This window comes from Schistocerca piceifrons, chromosome 1 (genome assembly GCF_021461385.2).
Source record: "Schistocerca piceifrons isolate TAMUIC-IGC-003096 chromosome 1, iqSchPice1.1, whole genome shotgun sequence".
NCBI classification, from domain to species: domain Eukaryota; kingdom Metazoa; phylum Arthropoda; class Insecta; order Orthoptera; family Acrididae; genus Schistocerca; species Schistocerca piceifrons.
Window position 1 is genome coordinate 29426621 of NC_060138.1, and position 19503 is coordinate 29446123.

Consider the following 19503-nt stretch of genomic DNA (forward strand, 5'->3'; position numbering starts at 1 on the left):
CTAACTTCTACTGATTTACGATAATCAAAAAAATCTAAATTAAAATGCACTGTCCCACTCAGTGCCTCCAAAATGTGAGACCCATATTGTATCTCTGACACTAACATCAACCTACCTATTAAAAATGAACTGATTGCAAATAAACTACTGAGTATACTACAATACACTGTATGTACAGTCATGCTGATACTATGTACTGTAGACACAAATCGAAAACAACACAACTCACACCTTATTAGCATAAGATACGTAGATAAGACAATTATTCAAATCATCATGCTGTGAATACAATAGGAACAGATCATAAAATGGGTTGGCTCATTCCATACTTGACTTTCAGAAACAATGGTCAATTGTTTTGAGCAACACAATTGGGTAGCAAAGGTTGTAGACATGACACGATTTTCTCAAAAATCACAATTTATGCAATTAACTGAATTTCGGTGTGGTCACACAGTGGACAAGTGTGGTGCTGAGTGATCCCTTCAATGAACTGACTACTAACACACTGGAAGTGAGGTATCAACTGTACATCACTGTGAACGCTGATGGTTCATTGGATGTGCACTCGCTAACTATCCAGGTTCCAGTCAGAAATGGCATAAATATGTGTACTTACCGTGTCACATCATCAAACTTGCAGCCATTCGTGAATGAAACACAAATTATAAAGATTCTTCAATGCATAATGTGTTTCTCCTGCACATGTTCAAAGTTTTGATTAATTCCAACAGATGGCAGAGTAGTAATGAACCGTCAAAACAGCGTCTACACAAGGCAATCATTACAAGCAACAGGCTTTAATTGAATTCTTTGATGCAGAAAAAGAAATCATGGTGAACACCCATCAAAGCTAATGTGCACTGTACAGTAACGACACAGTTGATAGGAATATTGTTTGGTGATGGGTAAAGAGAGTTAAAGCACCAGAAAGTGCAGAACTGTGCTCCATAATCACTCATATATCATTATTAAAAAGTGGGCAGTTCAAAGCAGCTCCCTCTGTTGGCAAAGTCATGATGACAGTCTTTTGGAAAAAGTGTTAGTGCAACACGACAATGTACGCAACCACATCCAAGTCTCAGAACCTGGAAACACACTGCCAAATTGGGTTCAAATGGCTCTGAGCACTATGGGACTTAACATCTGAGGTCATCAGTCCCCTAGAACTTAGAACTACTTAAACCTAACTAACCTCAGGACATCACACACATTCATGCCCGAGGCAGGATTTGAACCCACGACCGTTGCGGTCGCGCGGTTCCGGACTGAAGCGTCAAATTGGGCTGGACACTACTGCCTCATAGTTTGCAGCAATGACTGCACTGATTCAGTGTTTTTAGTATTCTTTGAAGGAACACTGAACAATATGTACGTATTATCACTAAGCAAGACAATGACAACGTTTTCTGCATTATCCAATGTCCTCTACAGGTTGATCATCTACTACAATGACAAGCCAGTCACCAGATCTGTGTCCTTTTGGAAATGTGCATTGGTGGTCTTAGGAAATTTTGATAACAGCGGGAAGAAGTGCGATACACTATCTCCCAAAATGATGTGAAACAGTCTTAAGATTGTTTCTATATATGACAGCATTGTAGTTAGAGAAAGTTATGCAAAGGCTTAAAATGACTGTTCAAGACAAGTTCATTCACATGGGACTATTGCTTCAGAGCATTCACATTCCACTACCCACTAGAGTTATAGCAATGATTTATGTTTAATAAAAATTAATGGATATACTACTGTACAAAACTGACTTTGTGGAGCAGACAAAATGTTGTGCATGCAACCAAATTTGGGAATAACTTGTTCATTCCAACAAAACTGAAATGGAAAGAATGTTGATTTCAGATGCTAATGGTAATGCTGGAGATGGGGGGGGGGGGGGGGGGGGTTAGAGATGGAGGGAGGCAGACTGGGACACTCTGAAATGATGATGATTAGGACAACACAACACCCAGTCCCTGCGCGGGGAAAATCTCCAACCCAGCCAGGAATCGAACCCGGGCCCTTAGGATTGACATTCTGTCGCGCTGACCACTCAGCTACCGGGGGCAGAAATTTGCAACTATTACAAAGTATTTTTAAAAACAGAATCACTTGCTAATGTGTAAAATGACATGCAATTTACTAAGCTGTGCATCACATTTTGGTGCCAGCCCTGTTAAATCTGTGTGGGACCTCATAAGATGATAAATAGTGCACAGATGAAGAAAAGCAAAAGGAAGCGCTGACTCTGGTATACTGTTGTTATATTTTCTGTACGCACAGTATTCTCCAGTTTTTCCACTTAGTTCAATTATGTATCCAAGATAAAGAGAAATTTTTTGGCATCTAATATAAATGCAAGCATTAGGACATCTTTTGAGAAGGTATTTATATGGAGTGGAGTGTGCTACAGAAGTGAAACATGGGCACAGCACAAATAACAAAAGAATAGAAGCTTCTCAGATGAGGTGCTACAGAAGAATGCTGAAAATTTCATGGGTGGATCAAATAAATAATGAAGAAATATTAATTGAATTGGTGAAAGAGAGATATTTGTGGCTCAACTTTACTAAAAGATGGAATGAATTGTTAGGAAACATCATGAGGCAGCAAGGAATCGTAAATGCGGCAGTGGCAGAGGGTAAGGGTGGAGGGAGGAAGAGGGTGTCAAAATTGTAGAGGGAGACCAAGGATAGACAGCCAGCAGCTTCAAATGGCTGTGGGTTGCAGTAATTACACATAAAAGAAGAGACTGACAGCACAGGACAGACTAGTGTGGAAAGCTCCGTCAAAACAGTCTTCAAACTGAAGACCACAAGAACATGGTGAACTCATTGTAACATCAACTGTCATACTTTCATTCCTCTGACCTTCAGTCTTTATTCTGTGTCTTAAGCTCCATGTTTATGTTTCCATTAACATGATAAACAGGGCTTGCCTTCTAGCACGAACACTTCTATGTTTGCTTTTATCCTAATATGCTTCATGATAAAGTTTGGCATCACAATTATTTTCTCTGAAAACATAATGGTAAATAAAATCTGTGAATTTGGATTTTCTGACACACAGTTATCACTACTCATATTGCCTTTGTGTTAACTCAGCAGAGATTAATCTTTCTGGTAATATATTATTGCAATTTTTGGATTTTTTGAGGATCTTTGGGCACCACATTGCTCAGTGTAATTTCTTAGTTGCCTTTTTTTGTGAAGCTGTACCAGTATTAACCTGTGTTTTCCTTGTATTCATTCACAGTTCAGTTCACTTACTGCTCTTGGAGAAGACAATTTCCAGGCTACTACTGCACTTTGTGTCACTACTTTGCACGTCTGAGTCGTTAAACACAAACTTTTTTCTAGCTACACAGCACACCCTATTAAACATAAGTCTATGATGTTTACACTCACAATACTATTTACTCTGTAATGTAAGCAATTTATAATAATAATAGTTATTATTAGTCATTATTAATTATTATTTATTGGTCTAGTAACCACATGTGAAAATTACAAAAGATCTTAGCATACTGTCCCTTAAAAGCTATTCAAGGGTACTTACCTAGTTCTTCCTCTGGCAGTCGAACAAACTTCTTTCCTTCTAAGACAAAAGCCTCCATTGCGTCCAAATCTTCATTCCACTCTTCCATAAGCTGTTGAGCCTCAGCAAGCGACATTGGTGGTTGTCGAGGTGTAAAGAGAGCAGCCAAATCAGCCTGTTGCATAAATACCTATTATTACTCCACATGGTAAATGCAATATTTTTTTCAGAAAATTGGGAATGCAATGTACTTATACACAAATGACCTTCATAAAAATAAGGTATTTTGTTAACAAAAGGGCCACCCACCAGACATTCATTAACTATGAGGGTGAATCAAATATAAAGCAGAATTTTTCATTTACATGCCATTACATTAATGGAGTGTGTCACGGTCTCTGTTCATTTTTGTTATCGTTTCCAGTGATTGCCTTCCACAGCAAGAACATTGTCATACTGTTTCTTTAGTGAGGATCGCAATGTCAGACCAGGATGTACCATCATCTGATGCCCAAAGCATTGTGATCAAGTTTTTTACAAGAGATAATTTTGACAATACTTGTGGCACAGTTCAGCGACAACACCACAAGAAAGATTCAAGAGTACACAGGGCACAAACAGTTATTATGTGGATGTGAAAACGTTGAGAATGCACCTCACCAACATCAGCTGAGGACCAGCATGGCTGAATGAGGTTCTTGCGATAGTCTTTTTTATTTTAAAAGAGTTCTTCTCATCAATTTTCTCCATGAACATCACACTGTGAATGCTGCATACTATTGCCAACTTTCGTTTTCAGGGAGGGTGGGGGAGGAGGGAAGGGGGGGGGGGGGAGGGAGAGAGGAGAGAGAGAGAGAGAGAGAGAGAGAGAGAGAGAGAGAGAGAGAGAGAGAGACAGAGAGAGAGAGAGAGAGAGAAAAACCAATGGCATAGTAGAAATATTAATGCACAACTGGCTGCTGTCATAGGCACATTCACTTTACGAAAATGGGATCAAGAAACTGTTGATCTGAGACCATATAGCAAAATAAGTTCGTGTGTGTGAATTTTTCTGAAGCTAAATAAATGTATAAAAGTAATTCCAGTTTACATTTGATTCAATCTCGCATACAATGAGATATATGAATGGCAGAACAGCATCAACTAAGAGCTAATTGTCCACAGAGCTTCATACTGTGGCTATCAGAAATGAAGCAAAGAAAATTCTTCAATCTATTGGCAAAAACTTTAGAAGAAACTGTGGTTACGTACTGGGCATAGTGTGGGAACAGTTACTGTAATGGAGAAGGAGTTTGACCACAATACTGCCAGGATCCACATCACCACTACCTGTTCGATCACTCCAATGGTGGGAATGGAACTGTCTTTCCACCACTAGTGTCCATATACTTCTAATTTTAAAAAGCCAACCTCCGTAATATTCCAGAGGCTCTCCTTGATCTATTTATATACACACAACGCTCACTCATCTTGGCACATAGTCACCTGCCTATGATGGTGGTGGCAGTTAAAGACACTGAAAGTTTGGGTTCCAGCACTGTATGTATATGGTTTAGCAATGACAAAATTTTTCCCACAGAAACTCGTCATAAAAAATTATGACATAAAATATTTTACTGGGAAACCATTTTCTCCCAATTTTTGTATGGCTCTCACACATTTGATATGGATAACAAAGCAGTTTCCTAAATTAACTGCTGATTTTACGTTATGCTTGGATAACTGTGTTCATAATTTAAAACGTCAAAAGGGTAGCTTCTAGCTATGTGTCTAAGGCTTTGACATCATGTTTAGTCAGTGGTGAGAAGAATGTTTACCTGTCTCCACTAAATCATTTGAAACAGAAACTTCAAACATCGACTTTCTTTTTTGCAATGAAACGTTTAGTACATACTGTTAAATAGGGACACTTTCCTGATGTTCTGTAAAATCTTATTTATTTGATCATGAACTGCTTTTGGCTTCTTAGTCCATCTTCAGGTGACAACTTAATGTCATTACCATAGCTAAAACTATTTGCAACTTACACAATAATAACATGAATACAGTTTATTGTTTATGATATAACACTTCTATGTGATTCAAATGTGGTTTTTATATGTTCGCTAAAAGCTGAAGTTGGATTGTCAATAAAGAGGTTAACTTTACCACTTTAATCACTTCTGATTACTAAAACTAACGTTTTTGAATTGTTTGCTTTTTGTAGTGATGGCACTGTTGGAAATGAGTTTCTTCTTAAACTTCCTCAATGTATAAAGTCAAACGAAGAACGTACTTCACAAGCAGCAGCACTTTTGAAATCATGGGCTAGTAAAGACTTTTTACAAACAATGTGAGCTCAAGGTTTACTTTATGTAGATCTGTCTGTGCAAAATGTAGCATATTTAATGACTCTATTTAGGGATTTGAGTACTAAAGTAGTAATTGTTACTTTTGTAACTTCATGATTTGATCAGCGAGCTGTTGCATGTGCATGAGTGTTGCACCAGCTGTGAGAGAGTTGTGATTGTGTGAAAGTGTGTGTGTTTTCTTGTTCAGAAAAAAGATTTTGTGTGAAACCTTAATATATTAGCAGTCTTTTTCATTGTGCGAGTATGCAACTTAATGTCTGCTCTATGTGGTGAGTAGCAATCTATCATTTCCATACTGTTGTTATTCCATCCAGCACTTTCCACTATTTGAAAACTTTATTTTCCAATTTCTATCAAACATAACAATTTCTGGGTTCGCAGGCCTTTTTATCTGAGGTTGTGACACTTAATTATCACCCGATGATGGCATAAGAAGCTGAAAGCCAGTTTGTGATCAAAGAAATAATATCTTGGGGAACATCAGGAAAACATTTCCTATTTAATATTATTGTCATGTTCAGTTTATCTTATGTATCAGCCACTGTCTATCATGTTTCAAACTGAAACAAAATTTTACTGTTAAACGTGCGTAACTATAAGGAGGACTAGTAAAAAAATTGGTTTGCTTGATCTCAGCTGTAATTTTGCTTCAAGTAACATTCATTTTATAAATTTTGTTAAGAACCAGTCAGAAGTAATAATGTGTATCCTTAGATAAACATTACTATGGACTTTCCACACATCTCCATTGCAAGTTATAAGGAAGAAAGATTAAAATTTAATGTCCCACAGACAAAAAGGCAATTAGTGATGGAGTAGGTGCCGGGATAGGGCAAGAAAGTTGTCTGTGCCTTTTTTTTTACCTTGAGAAATTTAGGGAAATAATGGAAAACTTAAATCTGGATGACTGGACGGGGATTTGCAATCATGAGTTGAAAGTTGGAGGCAGCTAATGGAAGGATAGTATTAGGCTGTCAATGATCAACTGTTTATCAGATAACAATTTTAGCCAGAAAATAGAAATTATTCACATTGCATGGTATGCCCCTCTTCCATATTTTTCTTTTACCACACACTGACATTTCTGTCATTAATACATACATAGTACATTTGTCATTTTAGCATTGAAATGGCTACCGTACTTACTCAAATCTAAGCCACACTTTTTTTCCGGGTTTTGTAACCCAAAAAACTGCCTGCGGCTTAGAATTGAGTGCAAAGTTAGCGGAAGTTCTGAAAAATGTTGGTAGGTGCCGCCAAAACTAACTTATGCCGTCGAATATATGTTCCGCTACACAGGCATGCTTTGCAAGCACAAAGATAAATACTGGCGCCCAAACCTCTGCGTCAGTAAATAAATAAAAAAAAGGTGGAATACGAGCATTTTTTTCCTCCGCCCCGAGTTTCGACCACTGCATTTCCATACATTATCCATCAAAGTAAATACAAATTCCGTGTTGTTCAACTTTGAATGTAGCAGCATTTCAATGTACTTCGTAAATCCGACTGGCAAGACTGTTTGGGATGTTTGTCAATATGGCCAACCCTATGTTCTGAATTTCTTCCTACCTGTGAGAAGAGATGGTTGCTAATAGGAACTTTTATGAATTGTGAATCACATGCAGTATTCTCTTCACTATAAGAATAATATGAATATAAACATTTTGCCATGTATTCTTTCGTGTATGCTGCTATCTCGTATAAATTCTGCCTGCCTAATAAACTACGAAACTAGAGTGAGACAACAGCAAATGCAGAAGAATATACATATCATGTCATGTTTATATACGTATTATTCTTATGCATAATAGTGGTACCGTCAGAAATGAAGCCCGGCAATTGACTAGATTTTTAAATCTAAGATGACTCTAATTTCTGTGCAGAATGTAATGTACTAAAGAGGCGTCTGCAAAGATTTTCAAATGGAGAAAAATTTTCGCTAAACTCTCGTTCAGAATATCTTCTGTCATACGCAGTCTATTATTTGGTTCTTGTTGACCATTATCAAAGAAAGCAGCAGTGTAAGTAACAACAAAAAGCAGTCTCTTGCCATTGTTTTGCTAATGAGACGATTCCATTTTTCTTTTTTTTTTTTTTTTAATTGCACACGGCGGTAGCACGTACAAAAGCAAGCCATGCCGCGAGCGGCGACAGGCCGTAAACACTCATTATCAGAATGCAACAAACAATGCATGAGACAGTACAGTAATGCATCTTCGGTTTAGAGTGACGTCAACACCTAATACAAAGAGAACGCCACTTATCAGATCAAAGAAAAATAAGCAATCAATTCAAACCAGAAGAAGCACGTGAAAAAAGAAGAGTACCCGTATAAATACGGACGGAGCGCCTGACACATAGCAATGGCTACCTGGTAAAGCTTAACTGCTAAGCTTACAACTCTAACCAAACTACTGTAGCTGTATCGTCATTCATTCGACCTAAATTGTGTCTCATATTACAATGGACCAACTTTGTTTCGATTTGGAGGTGCGGCCTAAAACTTTTCTCTCCCCTTGAATTTCGAGTCTCAAATATCAGGTGCAGCTTAGATTCGAGTGCGGCTTAGATTTGAGTAAATATGGTAATAAGTTCGTCTGGAATACAGAGTCTCAGTTGAAGTGACGGACTGATCTCTAGCATAGCTTGAGGTCTAGATTAAGTTTGACAGAGATGGTTCAGTTGCCGACTGGCTAGTCAGTCACATGTAACATGAAATCTTGGTTGTGGTGGCTGACTGATGTGTAGTGTGGCCTCAAGTTTAGGTAAGGTTAGGAGGTGACAGTTTGGTTGAGAGTTGGTGACGCCAAGGAATGTGACTACAGAATTGAATGTGAATGTGAAGTGTCAGCTGTGTTGACAGACTTTTCTTCATGCCAACGGCCATGCAGATCTGGTGTCCCACTATCTTAACTTCCCATGATCACTTGTAACAGGTGCCACCAACAGAAACTAGAAGATAAAGGTGCAGACAGCTTCTTGTAAAGTTTTTCTGTACCCTTTACTAACTTGATTTGCATTTAAAATTAAATACAAATACTTTGATGCCAAATACAGACTTTAATTGTCATGTTTGCAGTGTCCCTTACACATAGCACAAAGACTTACACTTTTCAGAGGACTTCAAAAAATGGTGAAAATTGCAGACAAATGTAAATCTCGGGAAATTACTTTTTAAGCATGTACATAAGTTTTACACTTCATAAACACATTGATGGGCCATATTTTTTGATGGAAAAATCCAGATTTATAGGTTGTTTCATTTTCTTCTATTGAAGTTCATCCTATCTGGTTGTCTAGGTCACAAATACATGTGAAAGTTTTCATGTTTGTGTCAACAACTTGGCCTAAGTCCAAAAGTGGTTATAAGAGCTGAGCATATTGTACATTGGTAAGTGTGTGACAGCATGCACTGCCTAATATGTTCCAAAATGTCGCACATAAAAACAGGATTTTTTCGGGGCTCATACCTGAGGTTCTATTGGTGACAGAAAGGTAGTGTCAAGCGTTTTGTATCGCCCTTTGGTCAAGGACTATTTGTATACCTAACAGTAGGATCATCCCGCCCCTTTTGTTATAGGGCACAAAAACAAATGCAGTCATAAGCCCCATGTCATAACATTAGAACACTAATAAGTAAAAGAAGTTAAAAGCAACTACATATTAAGCTCAATCAGCAGAAGGAAAGCGAGCTGGGGATCACCATATAACAAGTGGTGATGGCTAAAAAGACAGAGCCCAATACACCACCTAGCTAAAATTATCTCCTTGTGACGTGAGGGCCGACAGGTGGTCAGCCAAGCCACCGGGAAAAGTTTAAATCCCTGGAACTTGCTCCCATGAAGAGAAGACCAGTGGTGATTCCAAAGTGACACCATCTGCCAACAGGTGGCAGCATGGAGATCATCTGAAGGAATGGAAGAGATAGCAGGCTGAGGTATGAGGACTGCAGCCTTGGCAACAGTGTCAGCACCTCATTTCTGGCCAGACAAATGTGACCAGAAACCCACATGAACATCACAGTGGCACCCTCAACAGAGAGCAAGTGCAAGCTATCTTGGACCATTAGCACTTTTTTTAAGGGATGGACTGTTTATAGCACACAGAGAGACTGAAGGACACCGAGAGAATCAGAGCATATGAAACACGTCACCAGATGCACTGGGTGGTCTGAAAAGAGGATGTAGAGCTCCCCTGAAAAAATCTAGCATTGCTCTGAAAGACAATAACAAAAAAGGCCACTGTCAATGATGAATGCACACCCAACACCACAGACAGTCTTAGAGCCATCAAGGTACATGAAGGTGCTACAGCTAAGGTGCATCCAAAAGTCAAGAAACTTACAGCAATAGGTGAAATCTGGAGTACAGTCCTTAGGAAACACACGAAGTCCAAGAGAACACAGGCCAACGCATATAGAGTTCATACCCATTGGAAACGTGGCAGGAAGTGTGAAGGTAAGGAGCAGTTCCCAAAAACGAACTCCGGGAGGTAACAGGGAAGATGAACTCGGCCCCTTTTGGCGGTCAAGGGAGTCATCAAAAAGGAGGGCATAGGACAGGTGGCCAGGCATGGAAGACAAACAGCATGCATATCTTCTGAGGAGGAAATCACACCAGTATGAGACTGGTAGTTAGGTAGCTTTTGCATAGAGACTCTCAACCAGGCTAGTGTATAAGGCGCCAGTGGCCAAACGTATTCCACGACGGTGGATTTTGTTAAAGACAGTGCAACATGGACAGACATGCACAGGAATAACTGAAACACCCATAGTCTAGTTTCAAACAGACACGGGATCGGTACAAACAGAGGAGGGTGATCTGTTCCGTTCTCCAGGAAGTGCCACTTAGGACACAAAGGACACTGAGGGACCAGATACAGCACGCAACCAGATAAGACACATGGGAGGACCTTGAAAGTTTCTTATCAAGCACAAGCCCCAGGAGTTTTGTAGTTTCAGCAAATAGAACAGCAACAGGCCCACAATGTAGACAGTGGAACAAAACCCACTGTGTTGCCAGAAACTCACATAAACGGTTTTGTCAGTGGAAAAGCATAAACCATTGTCAATGCTCCACATGCCACCCAAGGAGACAAATCCATGGACAACTGCAATAGATCGCAAAGTCGTCAACGAGAAGAGGGCCAGAGATGCCTGGCAGAGTTGGGCCATAACAGGGTTAATGGCTACAGCAAAGAGGATGATGGTCGGTATGGAGCTCTGAGGCACCCCGTTCTCCTGGATAAAAGTGTCCTACAAGGCCGAACCCCTGCATGCCTTGAAAACTCTGTCTTTTAAAAATTCCTTAAGGAAATGGGATTGGCAGCCTCGGAAGCCCCACATGTACACAGTACAGAGGGTTCCAGTTCTCCAGCAGGTGTCATAGGCTTTCTCCAAATCAAAAAACACGGCCACAGTCTGATATTTCCGCAGAAAACTGTTCACGACTCGGGTTGACAAAGTGATTAAATGGTCAATTGCAGCACGGCACTCTCGAAATCCACTTTGCGCAGTGGTTAGCAGATTGCAAGACTCGAGCCACCGTACCAGCTGGCCATGAATTGTATGTTCCATCCCCTTGCAAACACAGCTGGTGAAAAAAATAGGGCAGTAGCTAGAGGGAAGGTGCTTGTCCTCACCAGGCTTATGCATGGGTCTGACAGTGCTTTCACACCAAGGTCTGGGATATGTGCCATCTGCCCAAATGCGATTGTACGTACGAAAGAGAAAGTGTGTGCCCAGAAGAGAAAGGTGCTGCAACATCTGAATGTGGACATCGTCCAGTCTCGGGGTGAAAGATCGGGATGTAGTGAGAACATGGTGCAGCTTCCTCATAGCAAAGGAGGCATTGTATCAGTCACGATTCTCAGAAGACAAGGACATCGCCCGAGCCTCTGAGGGAAACAGGTTGAGCTCAAAATCGGCAAAAAATAGTGGCTCAAGGTGTTGGAGATAGCAATAGGTCAGGCTGGAAGCTGGGGAATGGACCTCGGTCCCAGAGAGTCAACAGTTATTGTCCCACATGACCGAAGAGGGAGTGAAACTGGCAAAAGAACTAGTGAATGATATCAAGCTAGCTTTTTTGCTATCCCAAAGAATGCAACAACATTGAGCACACAACTGCTTATAATAAATGAAGTTTGCCATTTTAGGATGATGGTTAAAAACACAGAAAGGACATATCTGCACGCAAATTGCACTGCAGCAGCTTAGTCCACTAGGGGACCAGGACAAGGCGTGGTAAGGGTGAAGTGTGAGGTATGGAATGTTCTGCAGTGGTAAGGATAATGTTCATGAAGTACTCTACCTGGTCATCACAACTGAGGAAATGTTGTTCATCAAAGGTCGCTAGGCAGGAGTCAAGTCTCCAGTCGGCCTTAGAAAGCCGGCAATTGGGTTTATACACAGGTGTAGTAGTAGTCAGCAAATGGATGGCACATGGGAAATGGTCACTAGAGTACGTGACAGAGACAATGGACCATTCGAGATGATGGGCGAGATTGGCAGTACAGAAAGAGAAGACCAAATGGGAATAGGTGTGTGTGTGGAGTCTGAAAAGAATGTGTGTGCTCCAGTTGACATCAAGTTGACTGAGAAGGTCAGCGAAGAGGGAATCTCTTCGACAGGTTCTCAAAGAGCCCTAGAGGGGATGGTGGGCATAAAAGTTGCTTAGCAGCTAAAAAGGTGTGGGAACTAAGCAATAACCTGGAGTAAGTCAGCCCTGGTGACAGCAAATGACATAGGGATGAAGACGTTACAAAGAGAAAACGTGAAATGAGGAACGAAAAAATGGCTATAAACATCATCCCGGATGAGCAGCATGACTCCCCCACGAGATGGAATATTGTCCTTGGCAGGGAGGCCAAAGCGGACCGCAAGGAAAAGTGAGGATGCAATTTTGTTTCTTGAAGACACAAAACGATTGGATGCTGCATTTCGAAGAGCAGCTGTAATTCTTCCTTGTTAGATCTAATGCTGCAAACTTTCCACTGGAGAAGTGTCATAACGAGAAATGTGGAGGAGGGAACAAATGAAGGGTAATAACCTTGCCAGCTACCGAGTCTCAGCCTTCGAAGACTCACTGCTGCAGGGCGCAGAGGCTGGAGGGTCTCGTTCCATGAAATCTACAAAAGATCAGCATTCTTCCTGGGCTAGCGTGCAGATTCCACGGCAGGAAAACTGTTGGCAGTGTGCACCAGTGAAAAGGTGATTGGTCGAGTGACAGTTTTGAAGAGGATCTCCGAGTCAGGGAAGGAGAAGGCCCTTTGAATACGTTCGATTTCTTAGATCGGTTTTGATTGGCAGACGAAGACTCAGATGTTTGTTGGCTGCAAGGACATAGAAAGGTCTTCACGGAAGTCTCCCTTTTGTTCTTTTCAACCTGCTTGTTGTGTAGCAGGCGATTTCGCCGACGGAGGCCAAGATTTTGTGGCTTGTTGAACAGCTGTAAGAGAAAGAGAGAGGGATGCTACCATCATTCTGATCACTTTCACAACTGCAGTAATGAATTTAAGGTCACATCTCTGTGTGGCCATGTCCTCCACGGAGTGAGGCATAGCAAGAATGGTACTGTAAATGCTGGATGGTAAGATGCAGGGCTTTCAACTAGCCAACAACTTGCAAGCAACAGGACATTTACGGGATTACAATTGATACAGTGGGGAGGAGGAGGTGGGCAATCGCTCTCATGAGCATCTCCACCACAAGTACCAGATACGGCCATATTTTTAGAGGATGCCTGCCTTAATCTTGGATGGAAGCACTACTCGATAAAATGTGAGACAGAGAGTGTGTGTAGGCACTAAGTGTGCATCCATATTTTCATTACCTGACGGACTGCAGTAACGCCGTGATCAGAGAGATCAGTCCAGATTTCTCCCTCGCTAAGACTATCAAGCAGCCGAGTGTCAATAACACCAAGAGAAGTATTCAGCGTACGATGGGCTTTGACACAGAGGGAATAGCTGTGGAGGAGTGAAGTTGTAAGCAGAGTTGTTGGCCTTGAAACTCACAATTGATCTCCAAAAGCAAAGTCCCGTTATGTAAGCAAGCACAGGATTTCACAGGGCCGGCAACTGCATCAGTACTTTTCTGAATAATAAATGGATTAACTGTAGCAAACGACTGACCTCCTACAGTATGTGATACCAGGAGGAAGCGACATGCAGCTGGGACAGTCTTTTGAATCTTTAGCTTCTTTCCGTTTATGTTTAGTAGATGTAGACATAGATGATGATTGCCTCATTGCAAAAAAATCTCCCTTGATTGTCAGCATCTACGATTGCACACTCCTTTCAACTGCGTGCCTCCCAGAGAGGGGTTCACCCACCTCGGGTGATTGCTCACTCCTCAAGTCACATCTCCCAAACTCCTGACAGAGGGACTAATTGGTAATTGGAAAGGTAACAGATCAGGCAATCATCCCTCCCTGGGCCTGGCCTGTACCAGGGAATACACGTGAACCCTATCGGTCAACCCGGGGTTGAAAAGAATCTGTTACCCAATCACCTGTTACGTGTCAAATGCACTGGCCGGATTTCAGGAGTGCACAGGAGGAGGAAGAAGAAACAGAGAGAAAACTCAAATACTACAGCAGAGGAAGGGGCTGAGATGGAGAACGAAGAAGGAAAGTAAAAATAGATGAGGAACAGCTCCACAGCCGGGCTATCGAAACTCTGGAATGCGTTCCATAAACTATCAGGTCGTGTTCCCCAAGGGAGAGAAAAAAGAATAGGACGAGGATAGACATGCAGCACAGAAAGGGAAGAGGTGCTGCATAGGCTGGGGGCCCATGGTAGCCAAGCATGAACTCACCGAACAATTGTGATCCCCCTGAGCAGTGTCATTTTTCTGTAATTATTCTACAGTACGGGGGCAAAGTAGAATATTATAAACTTCCTTCAGCTTAGACAAATGGAGCAAATCAGTTGGTTCTTTTCGCATTATATGTGGTCTATCATGTGCTTTAAGGGGTGGAAAAGCAATTTTGTTCATGGGCAGTTCCGGAAAAAACCCAAAAAACTACACATTCCTAGATGGCTTTACACAGAAAATGGTTGAATTTTTTATGATATATTCCATTGGAAAAAACTCCTATCAGGGGACAAAAAAGGTGAATATGATCCTTTCTAAAAGACTCTGGAAAGTGGGGATATTGGATGCCTAACTCTACCCTCCTCACCACGTTTAAAAACTTTCTCAAAAATACTGGAATATGAACATACTCATGCTTTTTTATGCAGAGAGAGAATGAGACATTGGCAGTGGGACTGAGATGGAAAAGTAATAAATACTAGAAAATAGTACACAATGGTCATAGCATAGAAAGAGTGAAGGAGACAATGGCAATGGGACAGAAAGAGAGGGGCACAGTAGCAGCAAAATTAGGTTGACAGTGACAGAACAGTACTAGGAAAAGAGTGAAGGGAATAGTGCCAGTCATAGAGGGATAAAGAAAAGGAGGAAGTGGAAGTGGGTGAAAGCCAACAACAATGAGAGAGTCAGTGACAATGAGGACGTATGAGCGACAGTGAGAAGGGACAGCAGCAGTGGAAAGGAATGAATGAATCAATGAGATAATAGTGGTAATAGAGTGCAAGAGGGAGACAGTGACAACATGAGGAGACAGCTGTAGTAGGACAGAATGAAAGAGACTGGGCTGTGAGCCAGGAGACAGTGACAAAGAGGAACGAAGAGATATTGACAATTGGGCTGAATGAGTGAATGAGAATGGGCAAGGGGGAATGGATGACTATGAATAACTTACAGCGATGGGCTAACAGATGTGAGCAAGTTACAATCACGGAAGATTCTGGGAGGGAGACGCGAATTGTATGTAAAAAGAGAATGTGATATGCTTTTGCATTCCAAAATTTTTGGGAAAATTTTTAAAGGTACTGATGAAGATAGAACGAGGCAGCTGGTACCCCACTTTTCAGTCAGAGTCTTTTAAAACAAGCGCGTATTAGCCTTTTCCGCTAGTACATATACACAACATTAAAGCGTAGACAAGAAGTATATCTACATACAAATTACAAAACTTGCTACATCAAATGTTAAAAACGATATTTTAAGAGAAATATTCAAAATGTAGGATGACAGTCAGCAATGGGTGGTGATGACAATTCCGTAATGTTGTGGGCCCAATGACATAATTATGTTCTATAAATGTTATCATGAAGTTAAATGTATGTAGATATGTGGTGGCATAATGAACATAGTTCTGTAGTCCATGATATAGAGTGGAACGCCTAGTAAAATTTTAGCTATGCTGTCAGGTCCCTACACCTCTGAAATCATGGATGTAATTAGTTCCCAATCTAAGCATCATTTCATAAATTGTCACATAACAATATACCATATACTATTTCATAACATTGCCCTGTAAATCAAAAGAAATGTTCCCCTCCCAATATAGTTCATAGTTTTTACTGCCAGAAATGCTATGTCTGTGAAGGTTTTACTGTGGTTTGTATATTATCTGGAAGCAACACAACCACAGCTCTTATTAACTGTTGCAAACTTTACTTCGGTGCGGACTAATTCTGAAGTTTTGGCCCAACCAACACTTCATTCTTTAACACTTCTGCAAGCCACACTACTGACTGCACAGTTATTAGGCAGGCTGTGTGAGAAGCATGAACTGTTCCAAATTTTAATGACTTCCAATTCAGAACTAGGGAGACCAGAGATCAAGAAAGTTTACTGTGGAATGTTGGTCAACACTACATGAAAGCCAACACCTTGCCAGCATCATCATAATCTAAATATAAATGTTACTTTATTTACACCTCCACTGTGTGGTGGTACATGTTGCTATTCAAGATAACTACATGTCCCACTTCCTTTCTACTCTGCAGATGAAAGACGGTTGTGTAGGAACCTTAATTTATAGTAGCAGTGAAAGAGGAAAGACCACATACTGTGCGTGCTTTTTTTTTATTTATATGCAGAAGTGAAATGCAAATGTCAGCACCATGCAGCCCCGATGCACGATGGAGGGTGAGTGTTTTCCTGGTGGGAAGAAGCCATTTACATTTTTATGTCAGAAATTGGTAGTGCCATGGATGCTAAAGAAGAAGAGGTTGGGACGACTATGGCTGCTGTGCTGGAGGAGGAGGGCAGGGGGGGTGGGGGTGGGGGGGGGGGCAGGATTGTGTGGATTTACTTAATGAATTACATACTTACTACTTACATAATCCCTCCATGAACCACGGACCTTGGCGTTTGTGGGGAGGCTTGCGTGCCTCAACGATACAGATAGCTGTACCGTAGGTGCAACCACAACGGAGGGGTATCTATTGAGAGGCCAAGCAAACGTTTGGTTCCTGAAGAGGGGCAGTAGCCTTTTCAGTAGTTGCAGGGGCAACATTCTGGATGATTGACTGATCTGGCCTTGTAACACTAACCAAAATAGCCTTGCTGTTCTGGTACTGTGAACGGCTGAAAGAAAGGGGAAACTACAGACGTAATTTTTCCCGAGGGCATGCAGCTTTACTGTATGATTAAATGATGATGGCGTCCTTTTGGGTAAAATATTCCGGAGGTAAAATAGTCCCCCATTCAGATCTCCGGGTGGGGACTACTCAGGAGGACGTTGTTATCAGGAGAAAGAAAACTGGCGTTCTACAGATCGGAGTGTGGAATGTCAGATCCCTTAAACGGACAGGTAGGTTAGAAAATTTAAAAAGGGAAATGGATAGGTTAAAGTTAGATATAGTGGGAATTAGCGAAGTTCGGTGGCAGGAGGAACAAGACTTTTGGTCAGGTGAATACAGGGTTATAAATACAAAATCAAATTGGGGTAATGCAGGAGTAGGTTTAATAATGAATAAAAAAATAGGAGTACAGGTAAGCTACTACAAACAGCATAGTGAACACATTATTGTGGCAAAGATAGATACGAAGCCCACGCCTACTACAGTAGTACAAGTTTATATGCCAACGAGCTCTGCAGATGACGAAGAAATTGATGAAATGTATGAGGAGGTATAAGATATTATTCAAATAGTGAAGGGAGACGAAAATTTAATAGTCATGGGTGACTGGAATTCAAGCGTAGGAAAAGGGAGAGAAGGAAACATAGTAGGTGAATATGGATTGGGGCTAAGAAATGAAAGAGGAAGCTGTCTGGTAGAATTTTGGGCATAGCATAACTTAACCATAGCTAACACTTGGTTTCAGAATCATGAAAGAAGGTTGTATACATGGAAGAACCCTGGAGATACTAAAAGGTATCAGATAGGTTATATAATGGTAAGACACAGATTTAGGAACCAGGTTTTAAATTGTAAGACGTTTCCAGGGGCAGATGTGGACTCTGACCACAATCTATTGGTTATGAACTGTAGATTAAAACTGAAGAAACGGCAAAAAGATGGGAATTTAAGGAGATGGGACCTGGATAAACTGAAAGAACCAGAGGTTGTACAGAGTTTCAGGGAGAGCATAAGGGAACAACTGACAGGAATGGGGGAAAGAAATACAGTAGAAGAAGAATGGGTAACTTTGAGGGATGAAACAGTGAAGACAGCAGAGGATCAAATAGGTAAAAAGACGAGGGCTAGTAGAAACCCTTGGGTAACAGAAGAGATGCTGAATTTAATTGATGAAAGGAGAAAATATAAAAATGCAGTAAATAAAGCGGGCAAAAAGGAATACAAATGTCTCAAAAATGAGATTGACAGGAAGTGCAAAATGGCTAAGCAGTGACGGCTAGAGGACAAATGTAAGGATTTAGAGGCTTATCTCACTAGGGGTAAGATAGATACTGCATATAGGAAAATTAAAGAGACCTTTGGAGAAAGGAGAACCACTTGCATGAATATCAAGAGCTTTGATGGAAAGCAAGTTCTAAGCAAAGAAGGGAAAGCAGAAAGGTGGAAGGATGTACTTGAGGACAATATTATGGAAATGGAAGAGGATGTAGATGAAGATGAAATGGGAGATATGATACTGCATGAAGAGTTTGACAGAGCACTGAAAGACCTGAGTCGAAACAAGGCCCCCGGAGTAGACAACATTCCATTAGAACTACTGACAGCCTTGGGAGAGCCAGTCCTGACAAAACTCTACCATCTGGTGAGCAAGATGTATTAGACAGGCGAAATACCCTCAGACTTCAAGAAGAATATAATAATTCCAATCCCAAAGAAAGCAGGTGTTGACAGATGTGAAAATTACCGAACTATCAGTTTAATAAGTCACAGCTGCAAAATACTAACGCGAATTCTTTACAGACGACTGGAAAAACTGATAGACGCCGACCTCGAGGAAGATCAGTTTGGATTCCGTAGAAATGTTGGAACACGTTAGGCAATACTGACCCTACGACTTATCTTAGAAGAAAGATTAAGGAAAGGCAAACCTACGTTTCTAGCATTTGTAGACTTAGAGAAAGCTTTTGACAATGCTGACTGGAATACTCTCTTTCAAATTCTGAAGGTGGCAAGGGTAAAATACAGGGAGCGAAAGGCTATTCACAATTTGTACAGAAACCAGATGGCAGTTATAAGAATCGAGGGGTATGAAAGGGAAGCAGTGGTTGGGAAGGGAGTAAAGTAGTAAAGGAGTTTTGCTATTTGGGGAGCAAAATAACTGATGACGGTCAAAGTAGAGAGG

The 19503-nt window shown here is 41.0% G+C and overlaps 1 protein-coding gene across 1 annotated transcript in view; it reads right to left on the bottom strand.

Moving 5' to 3' along the window:
* LOC124783127 (protein flightless-1) overlaps positions 1 to 19503 on the bottom strand; it is a 183289-nt gene that overhangs the window by 14629 nt on the left and 149157 nt on the right. The window contains exon 17 of the mRNA XM_047253997.1: positions 3553 to 3706. Coding sequence (XP_047109953.1) covers positions 3553 to 3706 — 154 coding nt within the window. The remainder of the gene's footprint in view (positions 1 to 3552; positions 3707 to 19503) is intronic.